This window comes from Lontra canadensis, unplaced genomic scaffold (assembly GCF_010015895.1).
Source record: "Lontra canadensis isolate GAN:19392208 unplaced genomic scaffold, GSC_riverotter_1.0 scaffold23, whole genome shotgun sequence".
Classification (NCBI taxonomy): Eukaryota; Metazoa; Chordata; class Mammalia; order Carnivora; family Mustelidae; genus Lontra; species Lontra canadensis.
In genome coordinates this window covers 14,244,625-14,266,246 of record NW_022631017.1, presented here as the reverse complement: position 1 = coordinate 14,266,246, position 21,622 = coordinate 14,244,625, and the positions used below count along the sequence as shown (strand labels likewise).

Here is a 21,622-nt window from a genome sequence, read left to right as displayed (position 1 = left end):
CCATATGATACTCTCCATAGATGCTGAAAAAGCATTTGACAAAGTACAGCATCCCTTCCTGATCAAAACTCTTCAAAGTGTAGGGATAGAGGGCACATACCTCAATATTATCAAAGCCATCTATGAAAAACCCATCGCAAATATCATTCTCAATGGAGAAAAACTGAAAGCTTTTCCGCGAAGGTCAGGAACACGGCAGGGATGTCCGTTATCACCACTGCTATTCAACATAGTACTAGAAGTCCTAGCCTCAGCAATCAGACAACAAAAAGAAATTAAAGGCATCCAAATCGGCAAAGAAGAAGTCAAACTATCACTCTTCGCAGATGATATGATACTATATGTGGAAAAGCCAAAGGACTCCACTCCAAAACTGCTAGAACTTGTACAGGAATTCAGTAAAGTGTCAGGATATAAAATCAATGCACAGAAATCAGTCGCATTTCTCTACACCAAAAACAAGACAGAAGAAACAGAAATTAAGGAGTCCATCCCATTTACAATTGCATCCAAAACTATAAGATACCTAGGAATAAACCTAACCAAAGAGACTAAGAATCTATACACAGAAAACTATAAAGTACTCATGAAAGAAATTGAGGAAGACACAAAGAAATGGAAAAATGTTCCATGCTCCTGGATTGGAAGAATAAATATTGTGAAAATGTCTATGCTACCTAAAGCAATCTACACATTTAATGCAATTCCTATCAAAGTACCATCCATTTTTTTCAAAGAAATGGAACAAATAATCCTAAAATTTATATGGAACCAGAAAAGACCGCGAATAGCCAAAGGAATATTGAAAAAGAAAGCCAAAGTTGGTGGCATCACAATTCCGGACTTCAAGCTCTATTACAAAGCTGTCATCATCAAGACAGCATGGTACTGGCACAAAAACAGACACATAGATCAATGGAACAGAATAGAGAGCCCAGAAATAGACCCTCAACTCTATGGTCAACTAATCTTTGACAAAGCAGGAAAGAATGTCCAATGGAAAAAAGACAGCCTCTTCAATAAATGGTGTTGGGAAAATTGGACAGCCACATGCAGAAAAATGAAATTGGATCATTTCCTTACACCACACATGAAAATAGACTCAAAATGGATGAAGGACCTCAATGTGAGAAAGGAATCCATCAACATCCTTGAGGAGAACACAGGCAGCAACCTCTTTGACCTCAGCCGCAGCAACATCTTCCTAGGAACATCGCCAAAGGCAAGGGAAGCAAGGGCAAAAATGAACTATTGGGATTTTATCAAGATCAAAAGCTTTTGCACAGCAAAGGAAACAGTTAACAAAACCAAAAGACAACTGACAGAATGGGAGAAGATATTTGCAAACGACATATCAGATAAAGGGCTAGTGTCCAGAATCTATAAAGAACTTAGCAAACTCAACACCCAAAGAACAAATAATCCAATCAAGAAATGGGCAGAAGACATGAACAGACATTTCTGCAAAGAAGACATCCAGATGGCCAACAGACACATGAAAAAGTGCTCCATATCACTCGGCATCAGGGAAATACAAATCAAAACCACAATGAGATGCCACCTCACACCAGTCAGAATGGCTAAAATTAACAAGTCCGGAAATGACAGATGCTGGCGAGGATGCAGAGAAAGGGGAACCCTCCTACACTGTTGGTGGGAATGCAAGCTGGTGCAACCACTCTGGAAAACAGCATGGAGGTTCCTCAAAATGTTGAAAATAGAACTACCCTATGACCCAGAAATTGCACTGCTGGGTATTTACCCTAAAGATACAAACGTAGTGATCCGAAGGGGCATGTGCACCCGAATGTTTATACCCGAATGTTTATAGCAGCAATGTCTACAATAGCCAAACTATGGAAAGAACCTAGATGTCCGTCAACAGACAAATGGATAAAGAAGATGTGGTATATATATACAATGGAATACTATGCAGCCATCAAAAGAAATGAAATCTTGCCATTTGCGACAACGTGGATGGAACTAGAGGGTATCATGCTTAGCGAAATAAGTCAAGCGGAGAAAGACAACTATCATATGATCTCCCTGATATGAGGGAGAGGAGATGCAACATGGGGGGTTAATGGGGTAGGAGAAGAGTAAATGAAACAAGTTGGGATTGGGAGGGAGACAAACCATAAGTGACACTTAATCTCACAAAACAAACTGAGGGTTGCTGGGGGGAGGGGGGTTGGGAGGGGGGGTGGGGTTATGGACATTGGGTAGGGTATGTGCTATGGTGAGTGCTGTGAAGTGTGTAAACCTGGAGATTCACAGACTTGTACCCCTGGGGGGGGAAAATATATATGTTTATAAAAAATAAAATTTATATAAATATGAGTGAATTTGAATAACATATCTATGTAATTTGTGTGTGTGTGTATGAAGATAATAGATAACCATGATATGGAAAGTTAAGATTATTAATTATGCTAGCTTTAAACTATTTAAAAGGATTTGTAAAATTAGAAGTCTTATTGAAACATAGCTTGCAAAAGGACATTTAAAATATAAAATGTGTGCCCTGTATTGTCTGAAAATCTCCAGTAATCATTGTAGATGGCACTATCAATTATTATGCTATAGGAATTTAAGTTATAATGCAAGCATTCTGCTTATTTGAAATAACCAGCAATGACTTTGCTTTTGAAGACTTGTTTTCATTGAAAAGTTTTTATTCTTCAGGGTGAGCTAGAACAAGAAAGGCAACAGCATGAAGAAACACTTGCTGCTATGAAAGAGGAAGAGAAGCACAGAGTGGACAGAATGGCCCATGACTTAGAAATCAAATGGACTGAAAACCTTAGGTACTTTTTGTACTCTGTAATGTAATCTTATCAATACGGATGTGCAAAAATGTTTTTCTATTATATGGTATGTGTTGTCTTATCATTAGAATCATAGTGACAGCATTTTTAATGAATTTTTTTCCTGATTAGATGCAGAGAAATGGTTATTTTCTTTTTCTGCTTCAATACTTTTTCTGATCTTATTTTCTTTATAAAATACTAACCTCAAGTCAGAAGATTTATTTGTTTTAATACCTGTTCTACCATTAATAACTGATGAACAAATGATTTTAGGTAAGTTACCAACTTACCTTATAGTCCTATAAGCCTGACTAAAAAATAATCAACTTTTATTCTGAGTTGACCTTTTAGGAGAATTAATTGAATATTTAAAAAACCCGTGAATAACTATATGATAGCTACTGAGAGGAATAATTCTCTTTAAAAATAAAGGCATTCCTTTTATTTTAGACAGGAGTGTTCTAAACTTCGTGAAGAGTTAAGACTTCAACATGAAGAGGATAAAAAGTCAGCCATGTCTCAACTTTTGCAGTTAAAGGAGCGAGAGAAAAATGCAGCCAGAGATTCATGGCAGAAGAAAGTAGAAGATCTCTTAAACCAGGTAATTGATAGTCTTAACATTCTGAAGGTTCATTTTCCTTGACATTCTGTAGCCAGGAATACATTGTAAAACATTGTGTGTTAATTCACTGTATTGTGTTATTTTTCATAGGGCGAATTTAAAATTTTAAAAATGTATAAAATCAAGGAGGTATATTCATTAACTTGCAAAAACTTTGTACTAAATAATGTTCATATGCAGTCCTAAATTCTGAGAAAAATTTATAGGTTTTTGGTTTAATATTTGAACTGAACACATTATAGAGATTTTTAAATAGAAAAGTTACCCATATTTTGAAAGTATAAAATCTTTTTTCAGCCATTAGCTATCACTTGGGCCTCAGAAGGTAAAATTTATTAAATGCATCCTGATTGTCTAAAGCCATACTAGAAGTGAGCAGTTTACTTCTTTCTCAGCAAAAGGGTGTTGCCTGTTACACTTCAAAATGTTTATCAAAACAAAAGGTAATGATATTTCTAAGTCTGTCTTACATCCTAAATCTGTCTTCTGACGTCAGGTTCACTTATTTCCATGTTCACTATAATTAAAAGAATTTTCAGTCATTTACACAACTTCTAAATTTTGAGTTCTTAGCACTTTTCTGCAAAGCCCGTTATTAAATAAGACTGACTGCATGAGTCACTAGTTGATAAGCAAGTGCAGAACTTGGACAAGAAGCAGCTCTGTAATTTAGTGTGAGAAATCTACTATTATCTTTCTATTTGTGATCATGATGAATTTCAAAATAAACAGGATAGGCTTTCTGTAAGATAACTTATTACAGAGGGTACATATATGCAGTATCTTTCAAAAGTACTTGGGGCCTGCCGATTTGTGTCTGGCCTTTTATAATAGTTAATGTTACCCTGAAAAGGAAGTATATATACATGAATTTTTGAAACCTTTGAAATTCAGACAAAAGTAAAAAGAAAACAACTCTCACTAGAAGTTGGGCACCAGATTCGCATTAATTATTGGTTACCTTCTGTATACTTATTTTACATTCCTATTTAGAGACCTAGAAGGACATATTTTCTTGCGTAGAGAGGTCCTACTCTACTATGATGTTCTGTACTTAAAAAGATTAGTTCACTTTTATGATAAAGATGAAAAACACCCCTGAAAGTCTGCCTTGTTTTTTAATCACAAAGTATTGACATAGACATTTTTTGGCTGAACTTGGCACTCTAAAGAGGACCTACAAATTCTCCCACTTATTTTCTATTAAATTAGTTCATTACTCATGTAATCTCTCTTATAATAAATTGTCAGATTTCATCCATGCTTCTCTGATATTTTTTCTTTTTTTTTCCAGTATCTATTCTGCATTGATTATTCCTGAGAGAACATAATGTTTTGCTTATTATTTTAGTTCTGTGTCATAAAGTAATTTATTACATAATAGTTCCAATTTTGCCAACTTTACAGAAATACTTTTTGATCAGTTTTCAAAGCAGATTAACCGTACATATAAGTATAACCAGGAATTGTCTCCAAAGATGAAGCTGTTCTGTTCTGCTCTATGCCATCAGTCCCATTTCCAAAATGACAATATCGTCCCCTCTCCCCACTTCGAAAACCCAGGAGACTTACACATTCCCGTAGATAAACACCTCAGGATCTTCTGTACCTGAAGAAAGTTAGGAAACCAGTTGAACAAATGATTCCACACTGAAGTGAAAGTGGGTATTATGTGATCAAAGTTGCACTCTTTCCAAGTATGTCAGAGGACAGAAACTTCCAGCAGGACTAGCAGTCTTTTTAATGGAACATTGTTATGGACAAAAACCCCTCCATCCTTCTTGGCCCTTTGGGTCTTGTTTTCTTGATTATTGTGGATGGATTCCTAGAGCCGGGGTGCTGTACCTACTCTCCTACTTTCCACTTGCCTGACTCCTGAATCCTGGTCCTCATGCTGTCTACCCCCAGCTCCATGCCCTACAACCATCTCATTCTATTTACTGCTACTACTGGCCTCACTCCTCTCATTGTTCCTAGTACTGCCAGCACTCCTCTGCTCTTAGAGAAAACAGATCTACCTTGGACTTTGGGACATTTAAGGAGTAAGAGTGGAGAACAAAATTGGAACAGCCAGGCTTTAGGCAGAAACCTGTATTGTGAAAAGTATCAGAGGATCTGTGTTTTCACAGATTTTAACTATTTCTGAGTAAACTGAACATGTCCATTTTTGTGCTTTGGTTTACTTGTATTTCATTCTGCTTAGAGCAAAGAAGAAATAATTTATCTTTCATGTAACCTTGATCTCTTGAGAGTTAAATTTGATTTAAACTTACCTATCAAGAAGTGGGCAAAGAAAGGCACAAGAGTTTCATTTTTCTTCAATCAGATGTTCTTTATTTTATCAAAATTTCCCAATGCTATTATTTTTATTCTGTGCTCTGATCAGAGTCTAACTTCATATTTTTAGTTTTTTTTTAATGTTTGTGTTCTTTTTTTCTGTCCAATGACTACCCCTTAGTCCAAAACTAGGTACACTTCCTGGGCTAACCAGTGTATCTTTGAATTCCTTTAGAACAAAAGAACTACATTTTTACTCTTCAACTCTGTCTAGAGAAAAGCAAGTATACAGAGTGCTCTGTGATCATATTTTCTGTTTATGATCCTAAAATATCATATATTCCTTTATTTCACCTTTTTCAAGGCAAATTTTATTTTGGGTCTGGTCTGATGACTTAATATTCTAATTCCCACATTCAGAGCAGTGGACTGAACAATTTGGGAGACATACAACATTCACATGTAGAACTGTGGGACTCTGTAGTTTGGGTCTGACTCCTCATTTTGAACTTTGAGGCCCCAAAGGTTATTTAGCTGGTTATAGCCACTGTGTATGTATGTAACACAGTTTTTAACCTCCACATTATCTGCAATCTGATAGGATTTTACCTGCAGTAAAAATCACTCTGCAGTGAGTGACCATAAATGGTCTGGACAGTTTGTATTCTAGGAGCAGTGAAGTGCTGGCTCTGGCTCCTGCCAGCTCACATAGCCCTGATTGTATGCAGGCTTTCTCAGCTCCATATTCTGGGACATGTTGGTGGCTAGAAGTCATGATGGTGGGAGTATTTACACCACAGTATCAGTACTTGTTGCACAACAGGGCTTTACCAACATACCACTGGGTGGGAGTATAGAGTAGAGAAAGAGTGACATAGTCAATGTGATTGGGAAAAATTTTATTAAAGAGGTCAGCTTCAGTGTGACTTTCAAATAGGGTGTAAAGGATGAACATAAATGTTCTCATTCATTTGACATTTATTGAATATACTCATAATCTAGGCATTATGAGGAATATAGAAAAATGAGGTGGGGCAGTTGGGGAGATAGGTCATTGTGAAAATTTTTTGATTCTAATCATAGGAGTTGAGAGTTCACTCAGTAAGGTTATGAATAGGAGACTTTTCAACACGTTGAAATTTTTATTTTATTTTATTTTATTTTATTTTATCACAGCTTAATATGGCTGTGATATTGAAGTGAGGTTGAAATGGAGACATCTCAATTAGATAATCCAAAATGTCTGAACAGAACTCTTGAATATACATCATGCACCCAACCATCTTCCCTCAACCTAAGCTAGACTGCTCCTCCTAGACACTGCCCTCTGTCTACTGCTCAGCCTTCTCTGACTCCTCTCTGTCACAACGTGCAGCTGGTCCATCAGCACTTCCTGCTGCTCTGTCTTCAAAGTACACCCAGGATCTGCCCATTTCCAGCACTTCCTCCACTATTACCCTATTCAAGCTACTTGCAGTTCTCGCCCACGCTGCAGATAGAACTTGTATTTGGTCATCCTGCTTCTTCTCTTGCCCACCTTCATATTGTTTCTCAACCAGCCAGAGTGATGCCCTTAAAATATTAAGTTGGATCATGTTACTCTCCTGCTTCAAACCTTTTACATTTAGGTTATAATCCACAATTTTACTGTGGCCTGTAGTAGCCTTATGATTTGTCCCCTGCCAACATCATCTCCTGTCACTTCTTCCCTTCCTTTTGTGTAATCCTACTGGAAGACTTGGAGTTCCTGGCATACACACACACACACACACACACACACACACACACACCCCCAAACTTAATCTATCGCAGGGCCTTTGCACCTGCCAGTCCCTCCACATGGAATCCACTTTCCCCAGATCTTCATGGCTTGTTCATTTACTTTGTTCAATTCTCTGCTCAATCCTAACTCTTCAAAATATCTTCCCTAGCCTCCTTCTATAAAATAGCACCCTCCATCACTCTGTGTCCTCTTATTCTGCTTTGTGTTTCTTCAAAACATGTATTTCTACATAGCCTCATTCTGATTCTTTTCCCTATTAGAATCTAGTTCCGTGAAAGATGGATCTCTGTCTGTACTGTTCACAGTTGCATACCCAGCTGCTTAAACTGCCTACCGTATAGTGAGCACTCAATAGTTGTTGAATGGAATGTATGAAAACTGAGGCATAGTGACTGAAGACAAAGTTGTCAATTACATGAAGTACAAATAATTCTACCCATTTAGGACCTGAATTAAGTTTATTTCACTGAAACTACAAGAGAAACTATAAAGGAACAAATTACGGGATTTGATGGAATACTTTGCTAAAGGAGAAAGAAAAGTTAAAGTTAACTCAGGATTTAAAGCCAAAATAATCAAAAGAAGAGCATTATCTGAGACAGGGAGGTCATGAACTACTTAACTGGGGGCAAGTGGGGTGGTGAGATGGTAAGTTTGATTTTAGACATACTGATTCTTCATCACAGGAGATTTTAGAATTTTTCATTCTCAGTTGGAAAGGGCAATGACATGAGTAAGCAATAGAGATTAAAATAAATGCTGTTGGTCAAGAGCAGCTGAGAAGCCAGCCTCTTCAGGCTGTTACAGACTGTGTTCTGATTTCTAGACCAGTGCTGTCCAAGGTGATAGCTACTAGGCACATACAATGATTGAGCACTTGAAATGAGATTCATCCAAATTGAGATGTCTGCTGGGTTTCAAATACTTAGTACGAAACATAGATGGAATGTCTCACTAATATATTTATAAGCTATAATTATATGTTGAGATGATAATGTTTTGGATATATTGGGTAAAATATATGACTAAAAATCAACTTTTAAAAACATATGGCTACTAAAAACTTTTTAGATTACACACGTGGCTCTCAATTACAATTCTATTCAATAACACTGGCCTACACTATTTAGGTCACAAAAATTTGGAATAAATTTGGTTCATTGCTCATTCTGCTACCTCCATCTCTTAACTCTTAAATTAAGTTTGATGTTAGGAAGGAAGGAATTCTCTTTAGAAATTGCATTTGTGCCTACTGAAAGAAGATGATATGTACATCAGTTTTTATGTTTGTTTTAAAAGAATAACAATAATACTTTTTAATGGAAGAATAGATGCATTCAGAGGTAAAGGGATTAGAAAGTGAGCTGAAATAATCAGCTCTTCCCAGCTAATTTAAAGATGTTGACAGAGTCCTGAGCAGTGACTGGAGATCAATGAAGCTGACCTCCAGTTCTGAATCATCTCTGTAGAAATTAGGAGAGTAGGAAACTATCTAGAACAAACATCAGAGATCCAGCCTCAGCCCTGGGAAAAGAGATGACTGGAGTAAGAAAAAGAGAAGTCAAAGAAAAAGCAGAAAGACTGAGGGAAGATAATATACGGAGAAAGAGAGAAAGCAGCTAGAACAGAGAGTGGGAATTGCAGATAGGACCCCAGAAAGTGTGGAATGGGATTAAAGTCTGCTAAAAACCATCCAACATCCATTATTCTTCATACTTTAGTTCTTGGATTCAAAGTTAATATGCAGTAGTTTCCTCAGTAAATATGGATACTTGTTTTTAAATTATCTTCAGTCAAAAAAATTTAATGATATTATTTTACTTTAACTGTATTTTATCTTCTTTTATCAGATTTAATATTGCTAGTGTTCCTGCTCTTGAGATTTCCCCCCAAGATTAACAGCACTAAATTGTTTTCTAAATTTATTTAAATTTATTTAAAATTTAAATTTTCCTTTTTTAGAATAAGTTTATCCAGTTCTTAAATTGGTACCTTCAGGAGAAGAGAGTGAAGAGATACAACAGTGATATCTACAATGGATTTAAAAAGAGATGCTTAAAATACTGGGGAATTATTAATGTGTACTAAGTATATATCTATTCTGCAAAATACTGTAGGTAATAGTTTGTGCCTTCAGAGGTAGTAAGACCCAGAACACACCTGAAAAATACCTACAAACATTTAGATAGCATTGTAGTAACAAATCAACTTAGCATATTCCTAATTTCAAATGACAAAATACTAAAAAAAAGCATTGGGGATCTGAAAGGGTTCACTGGGTATATGATTATAAAGTTATTTTAAAAAATCTCTGAGAAAAGAATTAAGAATTATCTAACATATTAGTTTGTCTTCACCTTAATTTCATTTATTATATGCCTGTTACTACTACTTTAGTTTAAATATTGAACAATTATTCATGAACTTTTTTGTCTTTAGAAGAATTATTTAAATTGTGATTTTCACTTCTAAAACTTAGGTTTGTTGGTTACTTTTCTGTAGATATTAGGAAACCTTGTAATTAATATTTTAAAAAGACTACATAATTTGCTTTAAGAAATTACCATATTATAGGGGTGCCTGGGTGGCTCAGTCATTAAGCGGTTGCCGTTAGCTCAGGTCATGATCCCAAGGTACTGGGATCGAGCCCCACATCGGGCTCCCTGCTCAGTGGGAAGCCTGCTTCTCCCTCTCTCATTCCCACTCCTCTCTTGATGTGTCTGTCTCTTTCAAATAAATAAAATCTTTTTAAAAATTACCATTATATATTAAATATTGAATTTTAGAACATTTTATTAAGCTTTAACATATTTTACCTTAATTGCAGTATAAGATCAGTGTAATATTATTTCAAGGAAATTAAAAATTTGATAAATGACATTTCTTGTGTTAGTAATGAGAATTTTATTCTGTTGACATTTGATGGCATTTGACATTTGTCAAAAATTTAGTGCTTCCGATTTGACATGTAGTGTGCTAAACCTATAATGGAGTCACAATGATCTCTGCCTTTTCATTGCTTATAATCTAGAAAGGAAGGCAAATAGAAATAATAGTTTGACACATTAACTCATTACAACTGTGGTACACAGCGTGTGTACCCTGGGGACCTAACACAGTATGGGGACTTGGGGTAGGTTTCTTTGACTGAGGGATCCTTTACCTAGGACCTGAAAGAGAAGCAGGAGTCAGGCCAAGAAGAGAAGGAGATAGCATTCTGAGCAGAAGGGGACATATGTGCAAGGCCTTCAGGCAGCCCCCAAATACCTTTGCTTAGAGAGCAGAGAGCCAGGAGGTTGGGGAGGTAGGCAGATTGGATCACTTGGGGTTTTGCTGGGACTTGGTCTACAGAGCAGTGAGGAGCTATTGAAAGCTTTTAATCAGTAGTGTGAAATATCCAAATGTTACAATTTTAGAACTCTGGTTACAGTATGGAGAATAGACTATACTGGGACAAGTTAGGTGCCATTCAATGAGGCAATCTTTGTTCAGATTAATATTTTCTGGACAAATATTTAGTATATTTGGTATACTCATTAGTTCATTTCTCTGAGGATACATTTCTAAGTCTTAGAATCTATTGGCCTTGTCTACAAAATTTCTACATGATACCGATGTATGTGTTTTTTCTAAATAACTTTTTTTCTTTTTAACTGAACTTTTCTCTTTGCTGCTTCTGTTACTATGGGGGAGAGGAAAAGTAAGATAGAGAGCAGCAAAAACTATGTAAAAATCCGTATCATTCATGTAGTCTTGAAATAAGCCTTTATTGACCTATTTACTTTTTGCTACATACCATTAGGCACTTTGGATACAAACTCTGAATAAGACATAGTCTTTGTTCTCCAAAAGCTGGTAATTCAATGGATTTCAATATGTATATACTGATGTATTTACAAATTGCAAGCATGTAAAACCTTGTGCTATTTTCTAAATGAATAAACTCAAGTTTAGAACAGTGAGATGACTCCTAAGAGCATAGTTTCTTCCAAACAAAGCTCTAAATTTCTAATTAAGTGCAGCAACTTTTTTAGTTAGCTTTCTCACTTATGTGAAAGTCTGATTATATTCATCCTTCAAGAAAAGTCCTGAAACAAATTCAGTAAGGCTTCTGTGTTGAAGTATCTGAGCGCTGTCAGTTGAAGAAGATGTGCTGAGGCCCTTTTCACTCATCTCGGAAACTGACAAGCTTAAGATGTTTTGAAACAAATTGACTATTATATAGGGCATCGGTTTTTACTAACATGGATCTTGCTCATATAGACTGCTTGCCAAATAATATTTTTGCATACAGATTTTTAGTTCAGCAAGTATTCTTGCAACTTAGGGGATCCCATCTAGAGTTGTGGCATATATACCATCCAAATGTTAGTGACTTCCAGTTAAATCTCTAGCCTTGATAGCTTCACCTAACTCAGAATCACATGGCGGGTTAATAGGCATCTCAAATTCCACATGTCTGACTCAAATACTGATTCCTAGTCACCATCCCCCAACCCATCATCTTCACTTCTTGGCACTGCTTGTTTTACCAAAACAAAAACTGAAGAATCATCCTTGATTTCTCTCTTTCCTTTCTCTCTCATGTAACCCTTCAATCCTGTTTATTCCGCCTCCAAAACACCCCAGCTTCATCTGCTTCCATCGCCCGTAGTAAACAGTAGGCCAAGCCACCATTTTCATAGTCTTCCTTCACTTTTCTTCATAGCACTCAAAGTAATCTTTTATGACTAATCAGATCTTGCCATTCCCCTCCTTAAAATGCTCTCAAGGTACTTCATTGAATTAAGGCTTTTTGTTTTCATGGACCTATAAGACCATAAGCCATCTGGCCTCTGCAAAAATCACCCATCTCATGTCATCCTCACAAACCTTCCCCCCCCAACACACACACACACACACACACACACACACGTGTACATCCCCTCACTCCCAGCTCACTTCTACCTCAAGGTCTTTGTGCTCACGAATCCTTTTGCCTGGTTACACTTTACCGTCATCATCACATTTCGTGGCTGGCTTTTTCATTGATTCCAAGTTGAAATGTCACTTCTTCCAACAGACGTCTTCTTATGATTAACCCAGTATCACTTCTAGTCATTTTTCTATCAAAGCAATCTTTTTTCCATCATAGTTTTTATCAATATTTCTTTATTTTTTTAATTGTTTTTTGTATATTTGTTTTATTGTCTTATTCAACTCTCTATATCACTCTGTATCTACTTAAGATATTTCCTGCAATTTAGTAGTACTCCAATAAAGATCTTCCTAAATGAAAAAAATCTTACTTCATTTATATATTAACCAATAAGGGTCATGACTCCATAGTGCTAGTGCATTTCCCCACTAACACAGCCAGGTCTGTGATGTGAGTCACGCCAGGTCACCACTCAAGGACCGTTCCTTTTGGTTTAGCTATTTCCATAGCTTGTAATAGTGAGTTAATGGAGGCAGTGCCCCTGCGAGTTTAGATTCCAAGTGTTTTAATATACTTCTGTTGTTTTAAATCTAAGTTCAAGAATTCCTAAGGGAAGACCTGGCATGCCACTTTATGATCTGTCATATTAGCCTCATTTTATCAGTTAGTTCAGGAATCCTAAGTAACACACATATTTTTGTCTGATGATACCTTACCTAAAGAGTGAAAAATAAAATCGGCTTCATAAGTAAATGCCATACATTTTAAATTAACTTCTAGTACAAGGACATCAGTTCTGAGAAATACAGAGAGGTAAAACAAAAACAAAAAAACACAACTAAAAATCCCTTAGGTTTTCATACATTTTGCGAAGTCTGGAGAAGTGTTTTATTAGTATATAAAGAATATTAATTATGAGAAAGTAAATAGAATTAATACAACTAATATATATAAAAGAAAAAGTTTATGTGTAAGTATGTATATATAAAATGTACATTATGCATTACATAATTTTATGTAGTATATATGGGAAACTTTAAATTGAGCACTTATAGAATAACCAGGTAGAAATTAATCTTTTCTCTCAAATTATTTTTATAACTCTAGTATACTATATCCTAAGTTACATCTTATATTAGTCTAAATTATTAGTAAAAAATTATTTACCAGATAACAAGTTTTAGTTTCTAATACACCAAGGAATAATCACATTATGAAAAAAGGGATTATTTTCTGTCTGAAAGTTTGATTAATGTCCAAAGCAAAAACTATTTCACAGGAACTTTTCTACTTAAATTACTAATATAGCTTTAAAATACTATTTTCTATTTTTGGGAAGCAAAAAAAAAAAATGAGGCAATTAAAAGTGAAATCACATTTTCCCCCGTATTTGGGGAAAGAGAGGGTGTGGGTTTTTCCAGTTGTTTTATATCACTCAAAATTGCAATGAACTTCTGAAAAATAAACCCAGAATATAAATAATTTTGCCAAATATATCCTAGAAAATAGGGTTATAGAGGCATCTCTTCTTTCTTTCCCCAAGTATAAAATCAGAGTATTATTAAATATTCATATATTTTTAATGGTTAAATATTTTTGGCCTCCAAATTATGCAGACAATCAAGTTAGTGTTTGAGTTCTCATCTGCTCATTTCTCTTGAGAAATCTATCATGAGCATACTATACCAGTACTGAGGATAAAGCTTTAGATTTCTGGGAGCAACTTAGAACAGTAATATTTCTTCTAGATCCTTCAATAACCATTATCTTTTCAACTGAACTCTGATTTATATGCACTGGTCTTCAGTATTTTGCATAGGTAAGTCTGCCATCCCACAAACATCAGTTACTGTTTTAAGGGACTACAGATAATTTAGATTGTGTGTCTTATTTTTTTTTTGTCTAATTCCTTTCTCAGAACTGTTTTCAATTTATTTTTTCTTGAGCATATTATAAATAATGTCCTGTGTTTTACTCTCCCTTTTATATCCCTCTTTCTTTCACTTAATTGATTTCTGAATGTTTCCCTTTATTCCTTTGATTTTTTTTCTTCCTAGCGGCACTCTCTGGGTGAAGCTTTGCATAAATCTATCAACAATGTAAGTGAGCGGCACTTACAATTTGTACACAAGGGCATGTTGCACTTTTGATTTTGCATAAATATCATCACTGCTTTAAAGCTTTAACTTACGATATAAAAAATACACTTCTGCATTCAGTAAGTCATGTTTTGTATATGGGTTACAAAAGCTTTCAGCCATTCGTTTGTGTATGTGCATACATCTACCACATTGTATTAATGAATATATTTTTATTATAGAGCCAAGCAAGATTTTACCTCTCATGAATAAAAATTCATTATTTAAATGTTTACCTTAAAAATATTTTTGAAAACTATAAACTAGTTGACTGTTGTAACAATGCAAATAAATGTATGTTTGCTTTTCTTTTGTTGAACTATTTTTTAAGAAAGTAGTATCAAACGGGTGTTAGTTGAGAAGGTTCATGTGATTTCCCAACATAATTTACATTTTGATGTTGTAATTATTAAGAGATTTAAGTGAAATGAAGCAAATCCCTTTTCTATGAATTGACAAAGCTATTCTTAAATATGTAGAAATTGAGCTTCAAAGTAATATTCCAATGTAAACACGTATTTAAAATTTTCCATATGTGATATGAAGAGAAAAAATGAGATTTATTTTTACCATACCCAAAGTTGTTCTTTAAAAATAACAGAGCTGAACATCCTTGAATATTTTTCTTGATATCCAAGGGCAGAGGTCAGCAAACATTTTCTGTAAAGGGCCAGATGGTACTTACTTTTGGCGGTGTGGGCCATATAGTTTCTCTGGCAGCTGCTGACTCTGCTGTTGTAGGATGAAAGTGGCCATAGACAATATGCAAGTGAGTCTGGGTGGCCATGTTCCAGTAGCACTTTATTTACAAAAACAGACTACAGTTTGCCAACTCCTGTCTTAGGAGAATCAAAGCTTGAGTTGGGAGATGTTCTGTGAAATTTTGATACTTCTAGAGTGAAACTATTTTGTCATACCTTTCTAAATTCTTTCTACTATACAAGAAAACATTTTATCTACTTTTAATATTAAACCTTGTTTTCTGTGTAAAAAATAATTAGAAATACATGAACAAAGGGGTACCTGGCTGGCTCCATCGGTGGGGCATGGGATTCTTGATCTTGAGGTTGTGAGTTCAAGGCCCACATTGGGTGGAGAGATTACTTAAAAATAAAATCTTTAAAAAATAAATACATGAATACATTTAACACCATTTAAAAATATATTTAAAAATAAACAACAAAGATATTTCAATGTTGGTGAAAGAAGGCTACATTTAGAAATTCACATATTTAAAAAAAGAAATTCACATATAGTAACAATTTGGGCATGATCACTATATTAAACCAGAACCACTGTATATAAACCATATGTATTAATTGGAGTAGGAGTAAGAATCTAAATAAGGTTATTATCAGAATTAACTGTATTTCAGGATACTTGTGACAACATAGTTACATTTTCTTAAATAGTTATAAATGAGTAGTTATAAATGAAAAAACAACCTTAAATTGAAGTTAAATGTTAGTAACTAGAATGGGAACACCTTGATTCATCTCTTACAAAAAAAGTAAAAGGGGTTGGTGACACAATGAAATCCCCATTAATTAATTTCCTTTTGTAACATAGTCACTGAGGATCAGTTCTTCTACTCTGTCATCACCCAAACAAAATACCATCTTGTCAGTGTTGTTGAGCAGGGTGAGCATCTCCCCACCCCTTCCACACATTCTTTCCCAGCCTTCCATGCAAGTCTTCGGTTACAGACTGTCTTGTTCTAAAAAACAAGTGGTTATGGATACCTTTGTCCTTTATAAAAGCTTTCTAATTTTTTTCAACTAAGACTGAAGGGGTGAGTGGGAACATATTACCAAAATAGCTTAAGGACATTAAGTAGGCATTGTTGTGGTTCTTAATTGATAAACTCACTTCATAGGTTTTCTTAGAAAAATACCAAGAAATTATGAACAATTTAGAATTTTCTCAGAATGGTCATAATTATCCTCACTTAAATTTATTTTCTTAGCTAGACTCTTTAAAAATAGCAAATTAGTGGTTCAAAAGGGGGGAAAGGAATTAAAATATTCAGGGACCTTCAAACATTTTACGTGAACATTTATCTAAGTTGTTGACATAGTAATAAATTATCTTTACTGTCCTCCAAGCCTCTGTTAGTGGTTTTTAATGTTGCCTTATATATTTGAAAGTGTTGAACTGAATATCATATGGTTAGACTTTCTAAGAATTTGTGTTGACCTTTCTTGTCAAAAATGATAAATATTTTGGCTTAACATAATTCCATGTCCCATGTTGACATCCTATCAGATCCAGTAACTCAGATTTGATTGTCTATTTTGAGGGTGTTTTTTCATGCACCACTGTGAAGGGACAGAATCCTTGTGAAACTGACTGTAGGAAATAGGTAAAGCTTTCCTTTCTCTACAAAAATGTATCCATATGTTTTTAATTTTAATTTTCATCTTTTTGAAAATTTTATAACACTATTTTCAAAAAGACATCAATGTTTTAAATGGTAGAGATCAGAGTGGCAATTACTTTTGGCCTTTAAAATTATTTACAAAGTACCTCATATCTGTCAATCAGTAGAATATGTTATAAAATTTATATTAAACACCTGTGGTAAGAATTTTTAAGAGGACTAAAATTCTTTTTTGAAATAAGGATTCTTCTGGTTTATTTAAAACCAACAAAATAAAAAGCATTAACATTTAAAATTAGAATAAATGTATAGAAACTAATACATGTACTACATACTTTGAACATATAATTTGAACAACCATTTTCATTTAGTCAACAAATCCCTTTCTATAATTTTGTAATAAAAGTACTGACCAAGATTGCCCAAACTCTTTGACACATAGTCTATTTTTGTTCTCTTTTATTTTGAATTAATGAAGTTGTATATTATTATGCATTACCATAAAATATACTAAATTCAGCTGCTTAAATTATAGCTATAAACCATTAGTTCATTTTACATTGCTTCGCTCATTATTTCTGTTTTAAAGTGCCATGTAATTTTCATGTTGACTAAAGGCTGACAATTTAATGCAGTGCTACTAATTTATTTATAAAATGAACAAAGAAGTTTTGATGCTGTATTGCATGATAAAGGCTGTCTGCTTATAATTCATGTAATGGTCTTGAGCATGAATCCAGAGATTTTAGATAGCCTTAATATTATTTTGGTGTGCTTTTAAAGTTAAGAATACAGAATATCTAAACTAAGTATATTTGAACACTACATTGCATGATAATGTCTTTTTGCGTGTGTTTTATCCAGCATAGTTGCAAAGATTAATCTTATATCCTAAAATGAAAAATATACTTTGGAATTCTTTCACGGTAAAGTATATTAAGTATAAAATATTAAGTAAAATATTTAAGTGTATTTTATTTAAGCTAGAGAGGTTTGAAAGTGTGCTTTGATTTTAAATATATAACTATACGACTATGGTACCTCATTTTAAATGTTGTATTTCTTCATAAGTTTCATCCTTAAATAGTTCAAGTGTAAGTCACTTGTAGTCAGATTAACATGTAAGAGCTATTTATTATTATTATTATTAACACATATTATTTGTTTCTGGGGTACAGGTCTGTGAGTCATCAGTCTTACACAGTTCACAGCACTCCCCATAGCACATACCCTCCCCGGTGTCCATCACCCACCCACCCCATCTCTCCCACCCCCTTTTACTCCAGCAACCCTCAGTTTGTTTCCTGAGATTATGAGTCCTCTGTGGTTTATCTCCCTCTTTGGTTTCTTCTTGTTTCATTTTTCCTCTCTTCCCCTATGATCCTCTGCCTTTCCTCAAATTACACAAATACAGTGAATTTTTGAAGTGGGTATTGCAGAAAATCAGATACACTGCTATGAACTGACTGTCTTATCCCTCAGTGCACACTTAACTGGAGTACTGGACCCAGGGCTACTACTAGTGCATGTAGCACTATGTGCAAATTGAAGAAACATGCCCCTTCCCTTTGAGTCGATGCAAATGCGTGTCAGGATAGACCGCTTCATGAGCAGTTTGTTCACTGGCTGGATTTGAGTCCCTTAGCCAGGGGACAATTAGTAGCTTTGACAATATCAATCATTATTCTACATGTAACATAGTCTTTTCCTAATGTTCCCATATGTTTTTTAAAAGTTTTCACCACAGACAAGGCAGTCACATGGGTCCCCATGCTGGGTCTGTGACAAGGATTGAACTTGGGAAGAGAGGAGGGTAAGCAGGTGCCTTTTCTATTTCAAGAACCAGCTAGCTGGGAAGAAAATGACTCTACCAATTACACATTAGTGTTCACAAACACACATTTTTGTTGCTCTTTACCCTTTTATGATTTATTTTTTCTTTCTGGGTTGTTCTTAATATTCATTTCATTCTGATTTTCTTTGCATAAAATGGTAAGTCACATAGTATAATTTGTCTTAGTCTTCCAGCTGTACAGATATGGCCTTAATTGTTGCTGTAATATTGTCCTTATTTTTCCTTCTTGTTTTTTTTGCTTCTGTGGTGATTCTCCCCCTTTTTCTTACCCAGATCCTTTCTCCTTTGTGAAACATCTGAAGCATCCTATATCTGCCTTCCATCAATCAAAAAATCTTTTCCCATTTACATATACTCACTTTATAGTATCCTTTTTCCCTTAGCCTTCTTGGCCATAGAAACTGTTTTACTTGTGTATAAACACATATCTTAAATTACTGACTGGAACACATTTGACAACTTTTATCTGCTTCTCCTATGTTTTCCTTAGCTTCAGACTTCTATTAGAATATGGTTGAGTAATCTAATTCCAAGTTACAATTTCCTGTTTATGAGAAGAGAAATAGATAAAATTAAATTGTTATATCAAATGTATACATGAAAAAAAAATATATATATGCACACACACACACACATATACAAGTATTTCATATTTTTATTCTGCATATTCCCATAATATGCAGACATATTAAGGGTGATGTCTGTGTACAAAAGGAGTAACAGATAAGTTTTCCTCAGTTAAAGAAAAGTACCTGTCATTGCGAGTCTATAAATAGAGGATTTGGGGATGTTTGTGGTTTTTAAAAAAGCTTGAAGGTTTGCAAATCCTTTGAATTAAATCAAAATTCAAAAGTGAATATCCTTTTTGTTTACATAAGTATTCCAAGTTATAAAGGATAAATCTGTTAAAGAGTAATTTTTAAATTCCCAAATAATCTTAGTTAATATTTGTTGAGCATTTACTACATGTCAGGGACTGTTCTAAGTGAACTATGTGTAGTAACACTCTTCAACTCACACAGCCTTGTGAAGTATTAATAGAGCAAGTGGCAGAGCTAGGATTTTAACTCAGAGCCCACATTCTTAACTACTCAACTTTACCACCTCACAAATAAGCAGTGTAGCTTTTTATACTAACTCCTTGAGGTAACCATAACCTAATAAACACATTAACCTTGGTTGTCCCATTTTTATTTCATATTATAAATTTTTATTGCAATGTAACATAGGTGTTCATTGTAACAAATAGGTGTATTCCTAAACATGGGCTACAGTGTTCTTTAGAGTCCACAAACTTAATACCACTAAAACAGTCTATTTTTTAGGATAATTACTAAAAAAAGATTTTAAAGTGCTGATACCTAAATATTAAGTATCTATGAAATATTTTAAAACTTTTTAAGTGGATACTTATTTAAGACAATTATTTTACCGTAGTTAATATTGTTGACATGCTTTTTTCCCTTAGACTGGCAATTTGTGAAATATGCCTTGTACTTATTCTTCATTGTGTACCATTCTGTGGCATAGATTTCCTTGCTGAAACAGAATCTGGAGATGCAGCTTTCCCAGTCTCAGACTTCTTTGCAGCAACTGCAAGCCCAGTTTACACAAGAACGACAACGACTTACACAAGAGCTTGAAGAATTAGAGGAACAACATCAACAGAGACATAAATCTTTAAAAGAAGCACATGTCCTTGCATTTCAAACTATGGAAGAAGAAAAAGAAAAGGAACAAAGAGTAAGTTTAATATGATATATGTTCAAGGGTAATCCAACAGCCTAATAATTACCAGCCTTCAAATTCTTAAGAATTCATTTTTTGCCTCCAAATTATATATTGCTTTATTTCATTGTGTTTTCTAGAATCTGACTTCTTCTGGGGGTCAGAATGATTAAACATACACACCAGTTACACAGTTAAAATAAGGCCAATATTTTATTTCTGTTTCCCAACATAATACTGAGCTCATGATGAAACTAATACACCATCTGCTTTGTCATATAGTTAACAGCGGTTAAATAAATTTAGCATGGTCCTACTGAGCTGTAACTATAGTAATCACTTAGTATAATTTTGAACTTTTATAGTAGTCTTTCATCAAATTTTTAATTTTCCTCTTTCAGGCTGGGTCTACAAAAGACACATACATATCCAAGGATTTATTTTTTTTTTTAAATACCATATTTTTTTCCTTATACTTCTTCTCCCTTATATACAAAGTTCTAAATTAAATTTGGAGACATTTTTAAAATGATACCTTTCCCTATATACAGCCCCAAAGGCTATGTGAAAAGTAGTGATACGGACAGATCATGCAAAAGAGATTTAAATCAAATAGAGACATTATTGGGGTGATTAAATTGTATGCCAGAATCTCCCCATATCCATTATTTCCTTCTTATGAAAACACTAGTTTGACATAGTCTTAGTGTAATTAATTTTGGTTCAGTTTCTTTCTTTATACGATATTTTTCAGTTTCTTCTAAGGACCTTGTGATAATTAAGATAAATATCTGATAGAAAAATGAAGTTTTACTAACAATGATTTTCACCATATGTAGTTGTTACTGATATAAATTGCTCTTAATCCTTTATTTGGGTGTGGAACTATTTTAAGAACTGGTAGGCTGTAAAGAAATTGTTAAAACAAAAAAGTCATATTCCTTTAAAAACCATTAATTTGCCTAGACAGTAAGTTGTAGTCTCTCAATCTTGTCCAGAAAGTTAAGGAAGTTTCTTTAGTCAAAATTAGGCCTTATTTCCATTATCCATTATTCCATTTTCTTCATTAATAATTTGTTAATGATTAACAAATTATTAATGAAGCAAATTC

At 34.3% G+C, this 21,622-nt stretch overlaps 1 protein-coding gene across 10 annotated transcripts in view; it reads left to right on the top strand.

The window, feature by feature from the left end:
• The window catches only part of FAM184A (family with sequence similarity 184 member A), a 118,242-nt gene that overhangs the window by 72,657 nt on the left and 23,963 nt on the right, over positions 1-21,622 (top strand). For 7 of the 10 annotated variants that reach the window (XR_004383238.1, XM_032862413.1, XM_032862415.1 and 4 more), the window contains exons 8-11: positions 2,686-2,807; positions 3,261-3,411; positions 14,468-14,509; positions 20,314-20,526. Coding sequence is in view for 9 of the 10 variants with exons in the window: in XM_032862413.1 (XP_032718304.1) it covers positions 2,686-2,807; positions 3,261-3,411; positions 14,468-14,509; positions 20,314-20,526 (528 nt within the window). In the remaining variant the exon portion in view is untranslated. The remainder of the gene's footprint in view (positions 1-2,685; positions 2,808-3,260; positions 3,412-14,467; positions 14,510-20,313; positions 20,527-21,622) is intronic. The other 3 variants (XM_032862418.1, XM_032862416.1, XM_032862411.1) reach the window with 1 other exon arrangement.